We start from the raw sequence: 20,721 nt of genomic DNA, 5'->3' as shown, positions 1-20,721 counted from the left end.
AGATTTCTCATCAAACATTTTTGTTCGGGTAAAGTACACTAGTGTTACTTTACAACTTTTTGTTTTCTATCTATAGTATAGTAAATACCACTTATTTATTTATTCATGCTAAAAATCACTAAAAGCAGATTAAATTTAAATTGATCATACACATAATAAGCATGACAACCATTTTCTGTCATCAAAATTTCTTTTAATATTTCACTTATATTAGAGAATTGGTTAACTATAGCCAGCAGTAATCAGAAATTTTGTGCTCGAGCTAATCTTGAATCTTCCGTTTGTCTCTCAAAAGTCGATATCTTCGTTAGCTTTTAAGAAAAAGAAATTGTAACGCTTCATGCGAGACACGGGGTAGATGTCGAATGAAATAGCACGTAGGAGTTCACGTGCACGGCAGATAATATTACGAAAACAGCAACATGGACGGAGGCGTGTGAATCACGTGAACAGTAGAGTAGAGAAGTTGCAGGTTATATGGTGCACCATATACGTAAATTCTGCATAGGTCTATCTTTGTGAAACTGTACAAGAGCGTACGCGAGGCGATCGAACCTCTCGAGAGAACTCGAAAGACGGATGGGGAAAGGCTCGCGGTCTTTAACCCATTTCTTCAGGGTCGTCTTGTTGGGTAGAATCGGTAGGTGTATCTCCGTAAACATTCCAAATGGGGATATTTAGGAACGACAAAGAGCTATGTGAACTTGGCACTCGACTTTTCAAAAATTAATTTTTTTTTATAGAAAACGATAGTATCTCGTTAGTACCTGATTGTACCTCCAATAGTTTCGTTTGTACCTCCACCAATTAATAATGAAAAAAAATTCAAAAAATGGTCAGCGCCCGACATCGAGATTTTTGAAATCGGTTTTTCCCGATTCTTTAGAATCGTTTGTACCCGCCGGAAACATTTTTCTTTTCATTTGTACCTCAATAGTTTAACTTATACAGCAATTTTTGATCCGCGTAAGAGTGAAGTTCGTTAATTTTCAAGATATTTAAAATTCCTGCAGGTACAAACGATTCTAAAGAATCGGGAAAAAACAGATTTTAAAAATCTTGAAGATTAACGAACTTCACTCTTACGCGGATCAACAGTTGCTTGTAAAATGTAAACTATTGAGGTACAAACGAAACGAAAAGCAGTACAAACGGGTATAAACGATTCTAAAGAATCGAGAAAAACCAATTTCCAAAATCTCAATGTCGGGTGCTGACCATCTTTTGAATTTTTTAAAATTATTAATTGGTGAAGGTACAAACGAAACTATTGGAGGTACAATCAGGTACTAACGAAATACTATCCTTTTCTATAACAAAAAATTAATTTTTGAGAAGTCGGGTGCCAAGTTCACATAGCTACGACAAAGCGCCCTTGAGTTTTCTTACTCTTTGTCATTGCTAACAAGGTAATAATAGAGGACTCTCAAATTTTCCTTCGATCATTCGAACTTTTCAAAATTCGATTAATGCAATTTATTCCGTACGATAAGTGACCATATCGCCCATATATGAATGGCAATGCTTTTCACTGAAGAACTAAAAAAATTAATTTTGAAAGTGAAGCATCAAAGGAAATGAATGAAACTCATGAATTCTGACGAAGTTACAAAAATAAATACCTCGATAAATGTTTGATTATGTAATCTCCAATAGTCTAAATAATATTTAATTAGTATTAGAGTGAAGTTTCAGAGATCATCCAACCATTTTAACTTCGTTAATTTACATTATTATATTACCCATTAATTTCTCTTAATTATACTAATGAATGTATCGAATGTAAAGAAAACACAATGAAATAAATATAGCATTCTATAAATTAATTTTTGGACAAAAAAGATAACCGACTTCGAAAAACATTAAAACTGCACTAAAAAGTATGAAATAATTTCTAGTTAATTTATATGAATACTCTCCAGCTCTAGATATAATTGCTTAAAAGTATGACAAAATCTACTGAAAATAGGAAACCGCGAGTATTATTCATAAATAAGAATAGAAAGAACTTATTTTAGAATATAACAACAGGTTCTTGTTTGTAGCAAGATTTCCACAACGTCTAAGGACAACGTTTAAGGGTTGACGTGCTTTAGTTGGTCCAACGTAGTATTATATTGTAAATTTCTTGTTAATTAACCAACTACAGTGATTGTTGTCCAAAATTGGGTATTTGTAGGTAAATTGTCATAATCTCTATAACGTGGGCCATTATTTGGGCATTTGTAGATAAAAATACTAACTATATCCCAACTGATCCCCAACTATTGGAAAGCGTTGGCCAACCATAAATGCTACGAGGGATCTACACGCGATTTACAATAAACTATACTATTTATTATTTACTATTCGAAATAATATTTTATCCAGTTCTTTCCTCCAAGTGTTTCAATTGATGCAATAAAACGATATCTATTTCCGATTGTAACTGCCAGGAAAAAGAATGTCGATTCGTTCTAGGAAAAGATAGCAAAGATAAATGCACCAACACTTGATATCGTGCGGTAACTAATAAGTAAAAACGGAGACAGATTTATTAAGCTGAATAATATTGCAAATTGGTGTAATTATATTGCGTCTATTTAATCGTTTCTTCTGTCTATAGCATCATTCGATTTGTGCTTGTAGAAACGACTGGTCATAGTCAGACGATACTTGTATTATCTGAAATCCATCAGCTTATCAGACTAATTGGCAAACACTTGCGATGACGAATTAATTCACAATTGTGATCGCTGTGCTCTTGAATCTTTCTTTCTAGATTACCTGGCTATCATTAGCAGATATTCTGTTACATGTATCTATATCAAAATTCATTAGGCTTGCATAGGGAAATACGAACTTTAGAGTCATAATATTCCCAAATAGAAATTGGAAATATATGTTCATAATAATTTTACAGTCCCAAACAAGCTATTACTTATTTTACATTCTTTTTGTTCTAGAGTCATCTCCTAAATTTACAATGTTACGATTAACTTTACTAAAATAAATACAATATTTATTAAATGCTTCAGTTTGTACTAAAATAAAGTTTACAAAAATATATACAGTTTGCGCAAGCATAATCTATTATTATTAATTTGTCCGTCGTCAATTTTTTTGGGACGTCATTCATATAATTATTAACAGTAACAGTGTTTTATAGTAAAATATAAAAAAGTAATTTTCCTAGGCGAGAGAAACTTTTAATTTTAATAGAGTAGTCGCAAAATAAAATAGTATAAAAAAGGTTGATGCGAGATAAAAAGTTTTCAAATGTAGATAACGTTGAAATAGAAATATGAACAATCTCAAACTCTAATTACCAAAAAAGTTTCGAGTTTAATTGACGATGATAATTGAAAATGATAACAAAGCATCGATATTTTTTTTTGGATAATTGAATCCATATATTCTGATATTAGATGTGAATTCTTTATCAGCTTCCTAGTACATTTAGAGTTGGAAAAGATTAAAATATTCAATGCGATTGGATAAATACGTGTACAGGGTGTCCCAAAAATGTTGGAGGTCTTTGATAGAGGTGGTTCGGGAGGTGATTTAAAACAACTTTTTCCTTAGCGCAAATGTTGTCCGAGGTTTCGTTGAGGAGATATTAACGGAAAAGCCCGACCAATCAGAGCGCGAGTATGCCGGTGGAGCGTAGGCTACGCGCTAAACGGCCGCGCTCATACGCTACCGCGGGCACTCCAACGGTATACTCGCGCTCTGATTGGTCAGTGTTTTCCATTAATATTTCCTCAACGAAGCCTCAGACAACATTTTCGCTAAGGAAAAAGTTGTTTCGAATCACCTCCTGAACCACCCCCTGCAAGGTGTTACAACATTTTTGGGACACCCTGGATATTTACTAAATCTGCTTGAATTCCGACAGTCTCCAATTATACTTTGGAAACGTAACTATTTTACAAACATGCGATCATGAATTTTCCCAAAATATAGGGGAAAGATCATAGAACACTTTTCAAGGCGCTACAACATTTTTGGGGCACCCTGTATAAACAACGAAATAAAGAAAAATCAGCTTTGTACTAATGATGTAAATCAATTGTCGCTGCCTTCCGTACTATAACTACGCAATACCAAATATCTCCGAACCAAGCGCGCGCTAAGTTTTCTTATAAAATATTCGATCTTCAATTTTTTACACGAATAAAATATGCGAGCACTTTACATATTTAAATCCGTACGATTTTATGCGTAAAGAATGTTGTGAGTTTGACATGTGTTGAAAATACTGGATGGGCAAGTACTTATGAGCGATAGTGTATATTCAAAATGTTCTGATACAATAAACGTGTGTTAAAAAAAAAAAATTAACAGATTTCACGCTCATCGTAAGAATCGAGAAATTGAGAATGAAACTCAGTAAAAAGCTTTTCCTCGTTATCACCCCCCGTATTCCAGTCTCTCATACCTATCCATTTGTCCCTGTCTCTGTCCATGCTACATTTTTATGTCACAAACGTTCCATTTCCCTGTTAGCACCTCCCTTATTTCCAAAATAAAATGATTTTCAATCATAAAAAACTGTCCTAGCCATGGAGTCGTGGAGCTTTCTTTCCACAAAGCAACCCTTAAATCAGTCGGTTTGTCGCTAGCGATAGGAACGTATCGACATCGACACGGAACCAGAGTCGGAGGAACTAGTATAGAAGGACGTAAGTAGAGGGACCGATCGACCGACGCGACGCGAGGCGACGCACCATTCAGTCGCGTACCAACCATCGCGCATTGTACATTGTACGTCGCGACGCGCTCGCAGTCGGACGATACAGACACACTTCTGCTCCTTTCCAACGGCTGGCAGAGAGCAAAGAGAGGAGAAACGAAGGGGCACACGGAGTTTTCGGTTGGCGCTTTCCCCCCCTACCATTTCTAAACCGATTCTAATCTGTCCGTTGCCCGAGGCTAGGGGTCAGTTCGCTAAACCTTAAACCAGACGAACGCGAGACACAGAGGATCGAAGGTGAGTTTCATTTTATAAAATTAAGTTTCGTGAAACAGAACCGACGGTGTTTTCCTTCGAAACGACGTGAGACAATTGGAGTTGGACGATAATAGATGATACACTAACGTAAAGACACACGCACACACGGTGCCGTTGACTTTTCGTCGATCGATCCTTCTGGTGTATCCCGTTAATTCTTGCGAACGGTTTCGCATCGAGCTACCGAAACGAGAGTTTTTGGCTCGATTCGCCGATTGAGAGAACACGAATTTCGGGATCGTATTTCAAATTTGGCTAACGACCACTTTCCAGAACGATCGTTCGTCCAGAGGATTAACAGAATTCGCAGGAATCGTTGTGTACGTTTCCCGCACAAGTAAGATCAACAACCGTTTCATAAATAGACAGTGGTAGTGACCTGTGTTTATTTCTATGGTACTCGTACATGATACTCGTACTTCAAACGATCAGTGAGTTACGTATACAGTGAAGAGCATAATTGTACCAATAACTAGAGATTTCGTATAATTCATGTTATATTGCCATTAACATTAAGATATACAACAAATAAATACAACAGGAACTGCATGAAGAAATTTTGCACTGTTTAATGTAATATAAACCATTTTTTATAATTTTTGATCTGCTGTTGTCCAATTGTAAGCTATTAAAACTAGAAAATCATATTATATATATATAATTATATTATAATATACTATATAATATATACTATGATATATATGTATATTATATTAAATATATATATATTTAATATAAATATATTTATATTTATATTTATATTATATTTATATTATATTTATATATATATTTATATTTATATTAAATATATATATATATATATATATATTTATATTTATATTTTAAGAGATATTAACGGAATATATATATACATATACACACAGTATCAATTGAATATTCTTTGTTGCAGGTGAACAAAGCATATCGACATCTTCAATTGTTTATATTACATGAAACAGTGCAAAATGTTTTTGTTATATTTGTTTTGTGCGTACTTTAATGTTAGTGGCAATATATAGTGAATTATACGAAATCTTTGATTATTGGTATCTAGCTATGCTCCTCACTGTATAGCCGTGTAAAGTGTGTATTTAAGATTTCCAAACTTACTTTTCATTTTGTTCGGAATACAAATACTGTGCTGGGAAAAGGAAGTTATAGAGTCAACCCTCTTACAACGCGATATAAAAATTGCGATAGTCTTCCTGAAGTACGATAACGGTTTCCATATAATACGGTTTCGTAAACTTGGAACAAAAATAATAACGTTATTTTCTCTTTCATAAACTCTTATATTGAATATCTTGTAATCTCTGTTTATTAAATTTATAGAATTTCCGAATAAATGTTTCCTAAAAATAAATTCTGCGTGGTTACGTCATTTCACAGTTTCATTCACACGGTTTTTCATATTTGCACGGCTTTCTAAGAACGCGTTTACCATTCAACACACGGAACGCATTCCCCTGATTTCTATCAGTTTATGGTTTCACTTAACAGCTACATATTCCATACAACCAGGGCCGGTTTTAGCAATATTGGCGCCCCGGGCAAGATTATCGTGGCGCCCCTTCAGGAGTATGCACAGGGTGTCTAAAAAATGGTGGAGGTCCTTGAAAGACGTGGTTCGGGAGGTGATTTGAAACAACTTTTTCCTTAGCGAAAATGTTGTCCGAGGCTTCGTTAGGGAGATATTAACAGAAAACCCCGATCAATCAGAGCGCGAGTATACCGGTGGGCGGGCCAAGGTAGCGTAGGCTACGCGCTCTGATTGGTCGAAGTTTTTTGTTAATATCTTCTTAATGAAGCCTCGGACAACATTTTCGCTAAGGAAAAAGTTGTTTCAAATCACCTCCCAAACCACCCCTTTTAAAGTGTTACAACATTATTGGGACACCCTGTATATCGATATATTCGTATACTAGAGACACCGAATTGCGACGCCCCCAAAAATCTGGCGCCCCGGGCGGTTGCCCGACCGCGCCCCTCCCTAACGTCGGCCCTGCATACAGTATATAACGAATTAACCGTATTAAACAAGAGTTGACTGTTGTTACAAAAAGAAGTTATAGCGGAATAAGTGATTACTAATTATTCCATGAAAAATTGCATCACAGGATATAAAATTGTAGTTGGATAATTTACGTGATAGAATCTGATCGTAAACATAATTCTGTATTTTGTAACATTCTCTTTTGCATGATAATCCGTGTAAATAATGAATATAATTTTTAAATATGTTTAAGACGCTCATACGAATTTTCAGGTTTCTCCAAAAATGTTTATTTTTGATAGAAAAATTTTATGTACATTGAAGTACATTAATGTATTGTATAAGTATTCAACTAGAGAATTTTTTTATTTTACATTTTTACAAAAATGGAAGTTTGAAAGGCGATTCAGTGGATCGTTTCAAAAATAAATGGTTTTGCGACGGAAACGATAAATCAAACGAGGTTCAAGCTAGAACAGTGAAACAAAATTAATTAGTTTCCTTAGTCCAACAGCTAGTGAAATACATAATCATAAACGATGTCATCACAATCATGGTATTAGCCTACAAATGCGGTACTTAAAATTTCATAAAAAATATAAATATTAATATAATAAAGAAATCCTACATGTTTCACTAGAAAAACATATGATGATTACATAAAAAGAAAAATCGATTGAATATTGATTGATTGATTGACAATTGGCGAGGCTAGAGTGGCCACTGATTTTGAAAATGCTGACTCGAGAATAACGCGTTTAAAGTTTCCGTTACACTGATGCGCGTCTCTACTTCTACAGCTCAAAACTGCCCTTACAATTTCGATATCGATTTCTAATTAACGGTATATCATTTCCGTATACATATATAGAGATTACTTTACGCAAAAAAAGAAAATTGAAAGATAAAATACTGTGAACATTAAATATAAACTTAGAATTTTGCGTTGAGAAATTATATATATATATACATATAATTTTTCAACGCAAATTTGTAAGTTTATTTTTAATGTTTACAGTATTTTATCTATATATATACATGAATACTTAATGAATATTTTATATATACATATATATATATATATATATATATATATACACATGATTATTCATAAGGATTTCTCTATTAACATTTAAACTACTTGGTCTTATAACTATTACCTTAGTTGTATTTGAAACTCGTGTATATTAATCTTAAAGTATTTTGTTTACCCGAAGTGGGCTATACTTCGAAAACGGTACCAATATACGTTATATACTAATCGGTTAATTACTGAATATTACTTAACGTTGAAGGGTCACACGATATTTCTATATATTATACATCCAAATTCATCTTCAATATAACTGTAATAAATTAAACGAATGGAGAAAAATAGAGAAAAATAATATAGAATAGAATTATAGTAATAATAGTATAGTATAGAATAATAGAGAAAAAAAATGAAAATAAAGATGAAAAATAAACTTGTAACTATATAAATTCGTATAACAATTCATAATCACCAAACAACTCCTACCACATTTTCTTTTTCTAACCAAATAATAACTTTTCTTGACATTGTGTTTACATTCGAACAGACCCTCTCGATAAAGGTAAAAACATCGAACACGCGACACTTTTGCAATCGAATTATACAGAGAAACTATTGAAAATCTTATCGTATTGTTGACCTTGGAATCGAAGATTAAATTTGTTCTTTAAATTTTATCGCGCACTACTCGTCGCAAGGGCCAAACTTGTCATAGTACAAAATCTATACCTCCCATGACAACTGTTTCCACGTAAAAAATAAAAAGTTTATTATTATTTTAAGTCGAGTTTATTTACGTAACGTACTTCAAGTAAAGCTAGTAGTATTTTCATTTTATCATTTACAAAATATGCAATGTGCTGCGTAAATAAATTAGAAATAGTAATAAACTTGTGTAGATTAGATCGCAGGTGTGTTTGTAGAATAACGGTAGCCAAGGTTGAACTTTGAGAAATACGAGATAAATATTCTTTAACATTAATTGAAAAGGTAATACGATTGATCGAATATGATTGATTACGTTTGATTTACGTTTTATGTTTCACCCATTAAGAGCATGATACGTCTCGGCGCATTCAATTGATCATATTGCTATATCATTGTGCGTCGAATGACATTTAAACGATAACAATGATCATTACTTAAAATATAAACATTACGCAAATAAAATCGATTGGAATTTTAATAAACTCTTGTATTATTTTTTTTGCAATTGTTTCAAATTTTGCCAGCTAGAATATTTCGAGTTCTGTTCGAGCCAGGGCCGTCTTAACAGCATCGTGGACCCTCGGGCAAATCAGTGCACCGAGGATCTTAATTCTTTTAGATATTGCAGCCTATAGAAAAAAATGTCAAAGGATACTAAATAAAATAATAAAATAAAAAGGAATAATAAAAGGAAAATATAAAGGACTAAAATGAAAAATAAAAATAAAAAGGAATTTAAAAAAGTTATTCTGAAGATGAGATGTTAAAGAAAATAAATCTGGACAAGATTCCTGAATTTTGATAAGGTTGTAACAACAAACACTGTGAAGAACTTTAAATTATGTAGTTTCCAATTATTTTCAAACAAAATTTTAGCGTAGCAGTCAACCTGTTAATTGGAAGATATGGGTGTAGAAATATTTTTTTGTAATTTCTTGATGTTGACCTTCATACACGAGCTGTTTATTTTGGAAATGGCATAAATCACTTTGTTTTCAAATCGAGATATTTAACACGTAGGCTACCAGGTTAGAACCCTATGAAAATGTCTACAACGTTGAAATTTTGTCTCGAGATTATCGAAGATTACGTAATTTAACATTTGTCATAGTATTTAATTTATTAATAATATTAAGTAGTAATATAAATAGTATTTAATTTATCTCCATTATTGTTTCATCTTCAGAATTAATTTTTTTAATTTCTTAATGAAAAGTCTCGTCATTCATTTCTGGACGACTAACGTGTTAAATAACTTTCAAAATAAACAACTCGTACGCATTTCAAAATGTAGAACGTAAATATCGATAATAGAAATCGCTAATACAAAATTTAAATATGATTTAGATAAAGTTACATTCATGTTATATTTCGTAACAAATCAGTCCTATTTCTAAATTCTCAAATGTTTAACCCTTTTTCGTGTATCAATCGTCTACCTTTAACACGTTTAAAAAGTGTATAAATCCATTTTATTGATATTAACAATCCTTTGAAATATTTTGGCGAGAAAATGATCAATACTGTTTGCTAAAGCTAATATATTCAAAATAGAATCTTTGCAAACGCACCTGCGACAATTAAACGTAAATGAAGATTCATTTTCTTCTGCAAATATTATAATATGAACTTTACTCAGACTACTAATAAGTAAGCTTATTCCAAGACATTACTTAATGTTCCAAACGCTAATATATTCAAAATAGAATCTTTGCAAGCGTAAATAAACATTTATTTTCTTCTGCAAATATTATAATATGCACTTTACGCAGTCTACTAATAAGTAAGCTTATTCCAAGACTGTAACGATTGCGAACTACTTCATAGAAGCAAACCATTAGGTGAACTATGGTTTAACAAGGTGGCCAGCGTCAATTATAGTTTTGTGATCAATAAAGCTATCTCATTGTCGGTGCTAGTGGATGACTTACTCGACATGTATTGCCTGAGACACACCTGTGGCCTGCATGCACGTCGTTTTGCCCAATGGGAAGCCGATTTTGTTTGACCTCTGATTGTGTTCTCTACACAATAGTTCGAAAGTAGACGTTGTTTGCATTCGAAACGAAAACAGCTCGTATACCGCTCGGAGACCAGAAAAGTATTTTATCTGGATACGAATTACGAGTACTGTGGAATAGTATATCTCAATTATTCGAATTAATTAGGGGACTATTTAAAAAAAATTGCTGCCACGAAGTTATATTATTATTTGCGCCATTTATAATCGAATTGGTAACTTTATCTTTTGTCTCCCTCGGAACCATGAAACTTTAGTCTGAAATATTTTTTGTTAAAACCCCCTGTCTTCTAGATATTACGATGTCCAAGTTAAAATGGGACATCCTGAATAAATAGACAATGTAATATAAAACAGAATATCGTGTACTAACTTATTAATAGACTGCAACCCTTAATCTTTCCTCATTGTGAGTCACATCATCCAAAAGAGCATATATAGCTGTAAAAATTAGAGAACAATATTTGGACAAAATTTAACTATTAAAAAATTAGTAACATCGACAGAAAATACTAGAAATTTTATTATTTATATTGTTATGTATATTGTTCTCTAAGTTATTATCTTTCAGAAACACACCAATTTATTTAACAAGATTTAATGTTAACTGAAGTTAAGTTACTTATAACTAGACTGCGGATTTTTATGGATACAAAATGCGAACAATATGCAAGAATATAAAAAGTATCGAAAGTAAAGTTCATGTTATAATATTTGCAGAATGAAATAAATTTCTATTTAGGTTCAATTTTTGTAGTCACGTTCGCGAACATTTTATTTTACATAAAGATCCGCAGTCTACTTATTAATAAAGCGAAAGAAGGTTTTGGGACGAAATACATCGAGTCAACCGAGGAAGGAACGCGAAATGAAACCAATATCGAACACAATTTTATCGTAAAGTACCAATATTAATCTTCAACGGTGTTACGTCGAATGAGGTTTGATGAAAGTGTATCGAAATCAGAAAGTCCATATCGCAAAGGGATAATAGCCGAACGAGAAGTTGGATTAAATCATTTGTAAAGCACTAGAATATCTCGCCCAATCGAAAGACTAATTATCGATTTAATGACACAAGTTAATCCGTACTCGACACTGTAGTGTTGAGTACGTATTATCGACGATTCCCTCGAATTGTGACGGAATAAAACAATCGTTTCTGTGATCGCGTAACGTCGTGCTGCCACTTTCGGAATTAGTGTCAAGAGGCACCAGGATTTCCCGAAAACAAGCATCTCGCGTTTCTCATAAGCGTTTTCGGTAAACAGAATCGTCACCATTTTTTGAATCACTGGTTATGTCCAATACGGTATAAAATAAGAAAAGAGTGAAGATATAAATAATTTTTATATAGAAAAACCACAATTAACACTTTATGTCATTTGTAATTTTCACTAGCATAAAAAATCAATTTCTATTTAAAAAAAAATTGCTGCCACGAAGTCATATTGTTATTGGCGCCATTTATAATTTTTATATAGAAGAACCACAATTAACACTTTATGCCATTTATAATTTTCACTAGCATAAAAATCGACTGCTATTTAAAAAAAATTGCTGCCATGAAGTAATCTGTTTTATAGTAATTATTGCACCTGCTGGTTCCTTATTATAAATCACCAGGCTTGCACATGTGTTTTTTTCCATGTCATATTTACATTGTTTTACATCCATTTAACTTCTTATATTAACACTAAACCTGTTGTGGCCTGGTCAGAATTGGTCAAATGACCGTTTTCGAACTTATGTATACAATTCTTATACATATGCATGTATGTATTTATTTGATGCTCCTCTAAGGGATTTTCCTCTTGGTGCAAATGCAAATTTTGTCTCGTAACTTGCTAGTATTACTAGAATTTCATTATTCAACTGTACAGGATTACTACTCGATTTATGCACTATTATTAGGTTGTCCCAAAAGTTTCTTTCGCTTTATTAATAAGTAATACATGCACAATATTTTATGTTTTATGTTACATTACTGAATTGTACACGATTCATTTTGCTCCATTACTGTTACAACATGAATTAGATGATGAAATTAGATTGTCTATTTATATAAACACGATCACATAAAATAATTGAGTGAAACTTGCGAAAGAAACATTCGGGACAACCTAATATATCGAAGTAACTGCAATTTTTGCGCTTCATCCCTTAAGGGACTTCCTTCTTGGTGCAAATGCAAGTTTTGTCTCGTAACTTGCTATTATTACTAAAATTTCATTATTCAACTGCACACGATTAATACTCGATTTATGCGCTATTATATTGAAGTAACTTCAATTTTTGCGTTCCAAATACAATGCAGCATATTAAATACAATGCAACTTTTTCGGAGACGGGTCAAAATTAAAAATGACCTACATTCAAAATGAACAAACTTGATTTAACTTTCTGTCGGAGGAACCAAAAATTGGTCCTTTAATTATTGCTATTATTATATCCCCTTTAGACTTCATGTACATTAACACTATCATTTCATTACAGCAATCATTTTTGTACTATTTTTTTCATCAATGTTGCGACTCATTTTGGTTAATTATCAACTGATTTGTATTTTTATAGCCCCGATATCCTCAATTTCAATAATGTTATTCTTAATAAATAATACAAATTCAGCGACTGACAATTTTCAAATTAAACAGTAGTCTTAATCATTGATTACATTTTGTCCAATTTGTGAAATATTCCATTCAACAATTGATATTCTAATTTTTATTCAACGTGGAACGAATAAACGGTTATTTCTCTTTAATTTTACATTTTCATCTTCTTTGGTAGGAGACGAATAAAAGTTGAGAAACATTGCTGTAGAGTAAATGGACACAACAAGTATCGAACATCGTTTGTACATTAAGTTATCGAGGAAAATCCTTGATTAAATTGTGTCACATTACAGATCAGATATAAGATTGTCTGAGAATGTTTCGCGATTGTTAAGCGACAGGTCCGTTCTGGGGAATAATCGTCGGTGCTTGTCCTTAATTGTGGATCACGTGACAAGGTCCAGCACGTAGATCGCTTATGTAACTGGGCGCAAAGTCCCTATCGATCGTGAATCATTATCGAACAATCTGAAGAATCGTAGCAGTCTCGTTAACTCATTGTTCCTGATGCAATGCCTGACTCCAGGAAACGTAACTCCAACGATCGGAAAAAACACGAAGTTTCCAAAGAAGCAGAGTCTGCGATCTTTCCTGTTCCGATCGAGAAACTACCTGCTAGCAATAAATAGATCAGTCAGAGGTTAGAGCACATAGCGATGAAAAAACTCATCCTTGCAGCCATTGAGTGTTGATTAAATATAACGTTTTCGAACTTGGCGTAGATCTTCGGTAAAAGTGAATTAACACGAAGATTTAGACAATTACGTGAATAAGTAAAAGCAAATAACAATTTTTCTTGTTTTTTTTTTAACTTTCCTTTTGTTTTTTCTTGCTTTTTCAAATCAATTTATAAACATTAAGCTTGTAGTTTAAAATGTTGTTATTCCTTGTAGAAGAAAAGTCATACGTATAAATAAAAATAGAAACATGAAATAATTTCTATTTAGTTTGTATTGAATTATGTTAAATGATATATTCAATTTCTATTTCCTTTATATTAAATTATATTAAATCTACGCAATTTAAAACCAACAACTTTAAAATCTACGGTATGGTTTTTGAGATATTGAGATGTGAAGAGTTATGTGAGCCACCCTGTATTAATTAGGTGTAGAAAATAATTCTGTGCCTTTATATTCAATCGTTTATTATCTCTTATCTTTTTGTAACTCTAGTTTAAATAGAAATATTTACTCGTCACTTCGTTACGTTAAAGTACAAATTTTCTAAGTTCTTGAACTGATAACCTAAGTCTCAACCTGATGGTCGTTACAATTTATCTACATATACAAAGTTTATGTAACCATAAAATTTTGCTTCCTAATCTTCTTCTAACAGATTACATGTATAACAGGTATTTATAATAACTATAGAAGAATGACAATAACCAAAATGTTACGCTGCATGGAATGCCCATCAGGTTGAGACTTAGAAGGATGGAACTTTTATATACAGTGGGTGTAGAAAGTATTCGTATACCGATCAACTTCCAAAAAACTATGTAAAATTGTAATTTATTCATTCATTTTTTATACACAATGACATTCTACATATTCTCGGAAATCTCTAGACTAGATAGAGTACAAAAAAAAAAAATAGCTATTTATGTAAGTTGCGAAATTAGCAAGAAAAAAACAATTAATCGATAGAAATATTGAAGCAATAAGTATTCGCACAACTATTTAAAAGTACTTTCCTGGAAATTTGATGTTTTCTAATTCGTACGGAGCAATAAACTAATGTGTTTACGTTACAAACTTTACTGTAAATGGTTCGTCATAAGAATCGTGCAAATACTTATTGCTTCTATACTTGTACCCACTTTTCGCATTTTTCTGTTAACATCACAAATTATATTGACTGGTAAAAGTTGTTTGGACTATATCTATCTTAGAGACTTCCGAGAATATGTAAAATATCATTGATTATAAAAAAAGAAGTTAAGAAACTACAATTTCACACAAAAGTTTTTTGTGAAATTGATCGGTGTACGAATACTTTCTACACCCACTGTACCAAAATTACGAGTAAATATATCTGTTTAGACAAGAGTTATAAATGATTGAATGTAAGGGCACAGGATTAATTTCTACACCTATCAATTGATGAAGAACAACTAATAAAAAAAGTTGAATTTGTAGTATTTATCCATCAATTTTAAAAAATCATGGAGATTCTCCCGATAAAAATGATTCGAAACAGGATTTCAATTATTGGAAATTATTCAAAAATTAGACAGATAACGTACCTATAGTTAAAAATATAATAGCTTCACCAAAGTTGTGGTTCGATTAATGTTAATCTAAAAAATCAGGCCAATTTTTTAATAATGATTCTATCGAGGTTAAATGATAAACATGGAAAATTTAATTTTTGTTAATCGATGAAATTCGATAAACAATGGTGGGGATTAGTGTGTTTTAATTACTCGGGGAGTAATCTTTTCCGACATTTTAAAATCTTGATTGATTTTAAAGTCTTCATTGATCTGCAAGTCTTGACCGATCTCGAGTTGTGATCGAACTCGATAAGTTTTCAACTCTTGATGAGTTAAAATAAATAAATACATTTACAGATTCGCAAAACGTTTCACTGCTTGTAGATTGTAAAGATTAATTGGGCCGGCTCGTGATTTATGATGGATATAGTCAAGTTCATATTAGAGTTATTATCGATTGTATCGAAAATTTGTGTCCAACAAAAAAGTTCCAAACAGTTTCAATTTAATTTCCGATAAATGTGTTTAGTGTAAAAACAACAATAAGCGAAATATACGTTGTATTATGTATATATACAGGGTGTCCCACGCAACTGGAACAGGTTGTACCTCCTAAACCGTTGGGAGTAGACAAAGATGTTATAAATGAAGTTAAACATACTTATGCTTTAAAATACAGATAAGATCTGTGTATTATTCTAGATATATGCATATATGTTTATTATGTTTCTTCAATAATTAATAATTTATGTTTCTTTTATATATATATTGGCAACGTAAGGCAATAATTTTTGAGAGAGATAAGAAATTCTTTTGTTGGCACGTTTATCTATAAAATTGATCCGATAATGGTTTCGGTTAAGAGATTCCTCGCTAAGCTCGTGCATTTTCAAAGAAAAAGTGGATTAGACAGTCTGCAATTATGGGCATACAGATAAACATTTCGATTAACAAGTTGACGGTAAACATCCATGCATTCGTTACTCGTAACAGAAAAATTGTACGGAATGAAATATTGCATTTCACAACAAATAAGGATGTATACGAATGCAAAAATATATCGGATATGAAGAAATCTATGAGAATGTATACAAATGCAATAATATACAGGATGTTCAGGCTATTACTAGCCAGCGTTTTTCTCGTAAATGGTACATATGACAAAAAAATGAAAGAGCCAAAATTTATACTGTTTTTTGTGTGCTATGTAACCAGGTATATAGATCTTTCGTATTTGTACTATTTTCTGAGAAATGAAGGTGACCTTCAGTTTTTTAAATGGAATGGTATATTTTTTGTACAAAAATATGGTAGAGTAACAAATTCTAAATAAACAAGTATTGACCTTTATTAGCCTTAAACCTAACAGGTAATTTTACTTTATTACTTGAAAATGTTTTTAACGTAATATCAAGATGGAGATTGAAACAAGTGTACTACGAATTCTTCGTAAAGAAAAACATCATCCCTGTCACCTAGCACTTCATCAGAAGCTTCATGCCTGTACACATCGCTGTCCTGCGGAAATCTGTGACAAATCTGTGAACTTATTTCAAATCACCTCTACCCTGTATATACAAGGTGACCCAAAAATGTTGTAACACCTTGAAAGTGGTGATTCGGGAGATGATTTGAAACAACTTTTTCCTTAGCGAAAATGTTGTCTGAGGCCGCGTTAAGAAGATATTAATAGAAAACCTCGACCAATCAGAGCGCGTAGCCTATGCTACCGCGGCCCGTCCACCGGTGTACTCGCGCTCTGATTGGTCGGGGTTTTCTGTTAATATCTCCTCAACGAAGCCTCGGACAACATTTTCGCTAAGGAAAAAGTTGTTTCAAATCACCTCCCGAACCACCCCTTTCAAGATGTTACAACGTTTTTAGGACACTCTGTACAATACCAACAATAATATTGTAGTATTGCGCCTCCATATCCAAAAACAAGAATCGAATTCGAATCTCTGCGTGCCATACTTTTCGTAGCCTCCTACAATATTATACATGTTACACTTTTAGGAGATGAGACATATTTTCATTTGACTTCAAGTTCCTCTTCTGTTCCTGTGAAAATGTGCATTACATAAACATCCGCAGTCTGTTTATTATGATAAAGATATAGAAAAACGTGTCGTATGCGCGGTTGGTAGGAGAGCATTGATCAAACGAAAAGAGCTCGTCAGCAGATCGTGTGTAGTGTATCGTGGACGTACAAGTAAGTAACTTTAATATTCGGACACTATGAGGTTTTTACATTATCGCGTCATAACTTTGTTTGTAACAAAACAAGCAAAAAACATAATCAAGTATTATATTAACGTATATGTTTAGTAAACAATAGTATAAGTTTTATTTGCATAACTTACTGTAGTTGTTAAATAGCACGATTTAAACAAAAGATTATCTGATTTTCGCGTTAGTTTAGTATTCAGACACTTGGTAGTGTAGCACCTTTTATACGTGTTTATGCAGTACCCTAACCATTTTTTATGTAGAATGAATAGAAGGAATGAACAAAAGAATCGATCTGTGTAACAAAAAAATATGCATTTCTACGTAAAGATATGATGCAATTGTTAATTGCATATGCACTGCTGCATCTAAAAAACATTTAAAGGCCTACAGATGTAGTGCTCTTCGAACCATTTATCTTTCTCCTTTTGCATTTTTTCGTAAATGCAATAATAACGGAGTTATGACTTGAAACAGTTGCGTGGACAACCCTGTATTTTTGAGAATTTTTGAACAGAAGCTTTTGAGGTTTGTTTGTCTATATGTAGAGATAAGCATATCTCAATGATGTTCAAGTAATTTTTTCATACAAAAATAATAAAAATTGGGATTAGGGATTGGGATTGCAAATTTAAAGTTTTATAGATTCGGATAAAGAATTGTGATTTAAATGAAAATATATTTTTTCATCCAAACAGTGTAACACGCATTTTATTCTTAATATTTTATACATTTTTATTAATTTCATATTCTGGAGCTACATTATCTGAAATAAAAAATCTGAGACGATTTAATAGCAAATTAGTTTATCTAATAACTATGAAAATTCTAAAGCCCATTTTGTACGAACCTTAATCTCAGCTGTTCTTCGCTTTCATTTGAAACAAATAAACCGAATACTTCTCGTATAATTTCTCACCCTGTTGCATTCGCAGAGCATATGCGAACCTTTCCATCGATCACGTGTCAGCAGATAAATAATCGTACCGCAGACAGACTTTTCGAACCCAGCGTAGAAAGTTAATGTTCTGGCTACGATTCCTGTATCAGCTACGAAATTACCGTGTCATTAACTATGGTATTCCACAGTCTCCTTCGAAACACACATTCGTGACCAGCGCACAGCGAATTATGCAAGCTGGGATACGTTCAATTCTCTTTCATTGCATATCTTGTACAACGCAAATTCGTGTTCCTTTAACGGCGTGACATTGGGCGAGACGAAAATTACGCTAAGAAAGCTGCACGGGCGATCCGAGCAATGATGGTTTTCTACGTTTCGTGTTTTACAGACTGTAAGATGGTGACCAAGTGCGACAGTTTCGGCCTTAGTTGACGAGGGTTCGTTTCGAGAAAGGTTAAATAGATCAACGTGTTGGAAGAGGAAGAAGAAGGGGAGGAGCAGCTAAAGGCTAAGCGCATATTGTGGTTGTTGCATCGAGGTCGTATAGGAAGCAATCATGGATCCTTACTCGTTGAGGTATGTGTCATTACAGAAAATATACGTGGAGTTGTTAAACTTTGTACTGGTGGAAAATGTACGATTGTATGCGTGAAAATATGCAGGTTGTCTTGTATAAGGAGTTACGAGATGTTTTTTTTTAGAAAAATTGAGATTAAAGACAAATTGAGATCTAATATTATAATATTAATAATTATTGTAACTAATAAGGTATAATATTTAAATAATAATTTTCAGGTAGTGATAACCAAGTTGCTGAAATTATCATACTCAAATAGTAATAATTGAGTAATGATATTCCAATGGTATCATTGAAATAGTGATATTCGAAATAATAATGTTTGGATAATGATATTCAAATGGTATCATTGAAATAGTGATATTCAAATAAAAATGTTTCGATAATGATAGTCCAATAGCAAATACAAATACTGATGTTTAAATAATAATTTCTCATGTCTCATTTTGGATGTAATCCAAAAATTACCGATGACCTTCAAAAAACCTTGAAAATTACAAAATTCAGAAATTTTTTTTATATTCTCATATTTACCCCCTTAAACAGTACAACTTTTTCCTCTAACATTTTCTTCTATTTTTAATTCGAACTGAGATAATTAGGTATTCTCTTTCTCGTGAATCACCCGGTATATTATTAATTCGTCCCATTTTAACGTCCAAGAAAGGATACCAAAATTCGTGCCTTTCCGAAGCATATTATACTCGACAGAATAGACAGATCCTAGACTCGTTTTTGAGACCCTTCTCAGGTAAAGCACAACTACAAAAAAGGTTTTCGATGGGTGGCTCCCAGAGATTTTTTTTCGTTTTTTTTGTCCAGACGTTACTGTCTGCTGGTGAATAATTCTTGAGAATATCGAAGAATCCCATTGGTGTACATACAGTTTTCGTCCTCCGTCTGTTGCCGCCTTCGACTGCATTATGACCTTTCCAGAGCCAGAGGCCATTGTATTTCATGCGTCGGTCACAATAGAGCAGAGACAAGTGGCGATAGAATTCGGCAATAAAAATGGTCTCTTTGTTGTCGATCGGTCTTTCCTTTGCCGCTCGTATACAAGTATGTTTTAACACAGATTCTTATGAAATATACAGACTTTCATACGAATTTTTTCAGTTTAAGTCAAAATGCAATTTAGAAAGTTGCTGAAATTTTGATATGTTATAAAAATCCTAATTGTAAACCATGAAAAAAAAAATAACAATCATTGACGATCCCAGTTTTATGAAAAGCCACATAAAAATCTTGTATTTTTAACACAGATTCTTATGTTCAGTTTTCATATTTACATATACATACAATCAGTCTATGTTCTATGTTCATTTATTTATTAAGAGTGACTATAACATCTATTACATTTTATACAGTCATTTTCAAAAGTATTCGTACCTCCTATATCTATTGAAGAAGTTTCGCCTAAATTAAATGATA

At 32.6% G+C, this 20,721-nt stretch overlaps 2 protein-coding genes across 2 annotated transcripts in view; one reads left to right on the top strand and one right to left on the bottom strand.

Moving 5' to 3' along the window:
* The window catches only part of LOC128886434 (NADH dehydrogenase [ubiquinone] 1 beta subcomplex subunit 5, mitochondrial), a 60,098-nt gene that overhangs the window by 12,671 nt on the left and 26,706 nt on the right, over positions 1 to 20,721 (bottom strand). The gene's annotated exons all lie outside the window — the stretch shown is intronic.
* LOC128886402 (facilitated trehalose transporter Tret1-like) overlaps positions 4,733 to 20,721 on the top strand; it is a 56,169-nt gene continuing 40,180 nt past the window's right edge. Inside the window, exons 1-2 of the mRNA XM_054141273.1 lie at positions 4,733 to 4,972; positions 19,102 to 19,289. Coding sequence (XP_053997248.1) covers positions 19,270 to 19,289 — 20 coding nt within the window. The 5' untranslated portion in view covers positions 4,733 to 4,972; positions 19,102 to 19,269. The remainder of the gene's footprint in view (positions 4,973 to 19,101; positions 19,290 to 20,721) is intronic.

Source organism: Hylaeus anthracinus, unplaced genomic scaffold, assembly GCF_026225885.1.
Source record: "Hylaeus anthracinus isolate JK02 unplaced genomic scaffold, UHH_iyHylAnth1.0_haploid 11982, whole genome shotgun sequence".
Classification (NCBI taxonomy): domain Eukaryota; kingdom Metazoa; phylum Arthropoda; class Insecta; order Hymenoptera; family Colletidae; genus Hylaeus; species Hylaeus anthracinus.
This window is presented reverse-complemented; position numbering and strand designations above follow the sequence as displayed.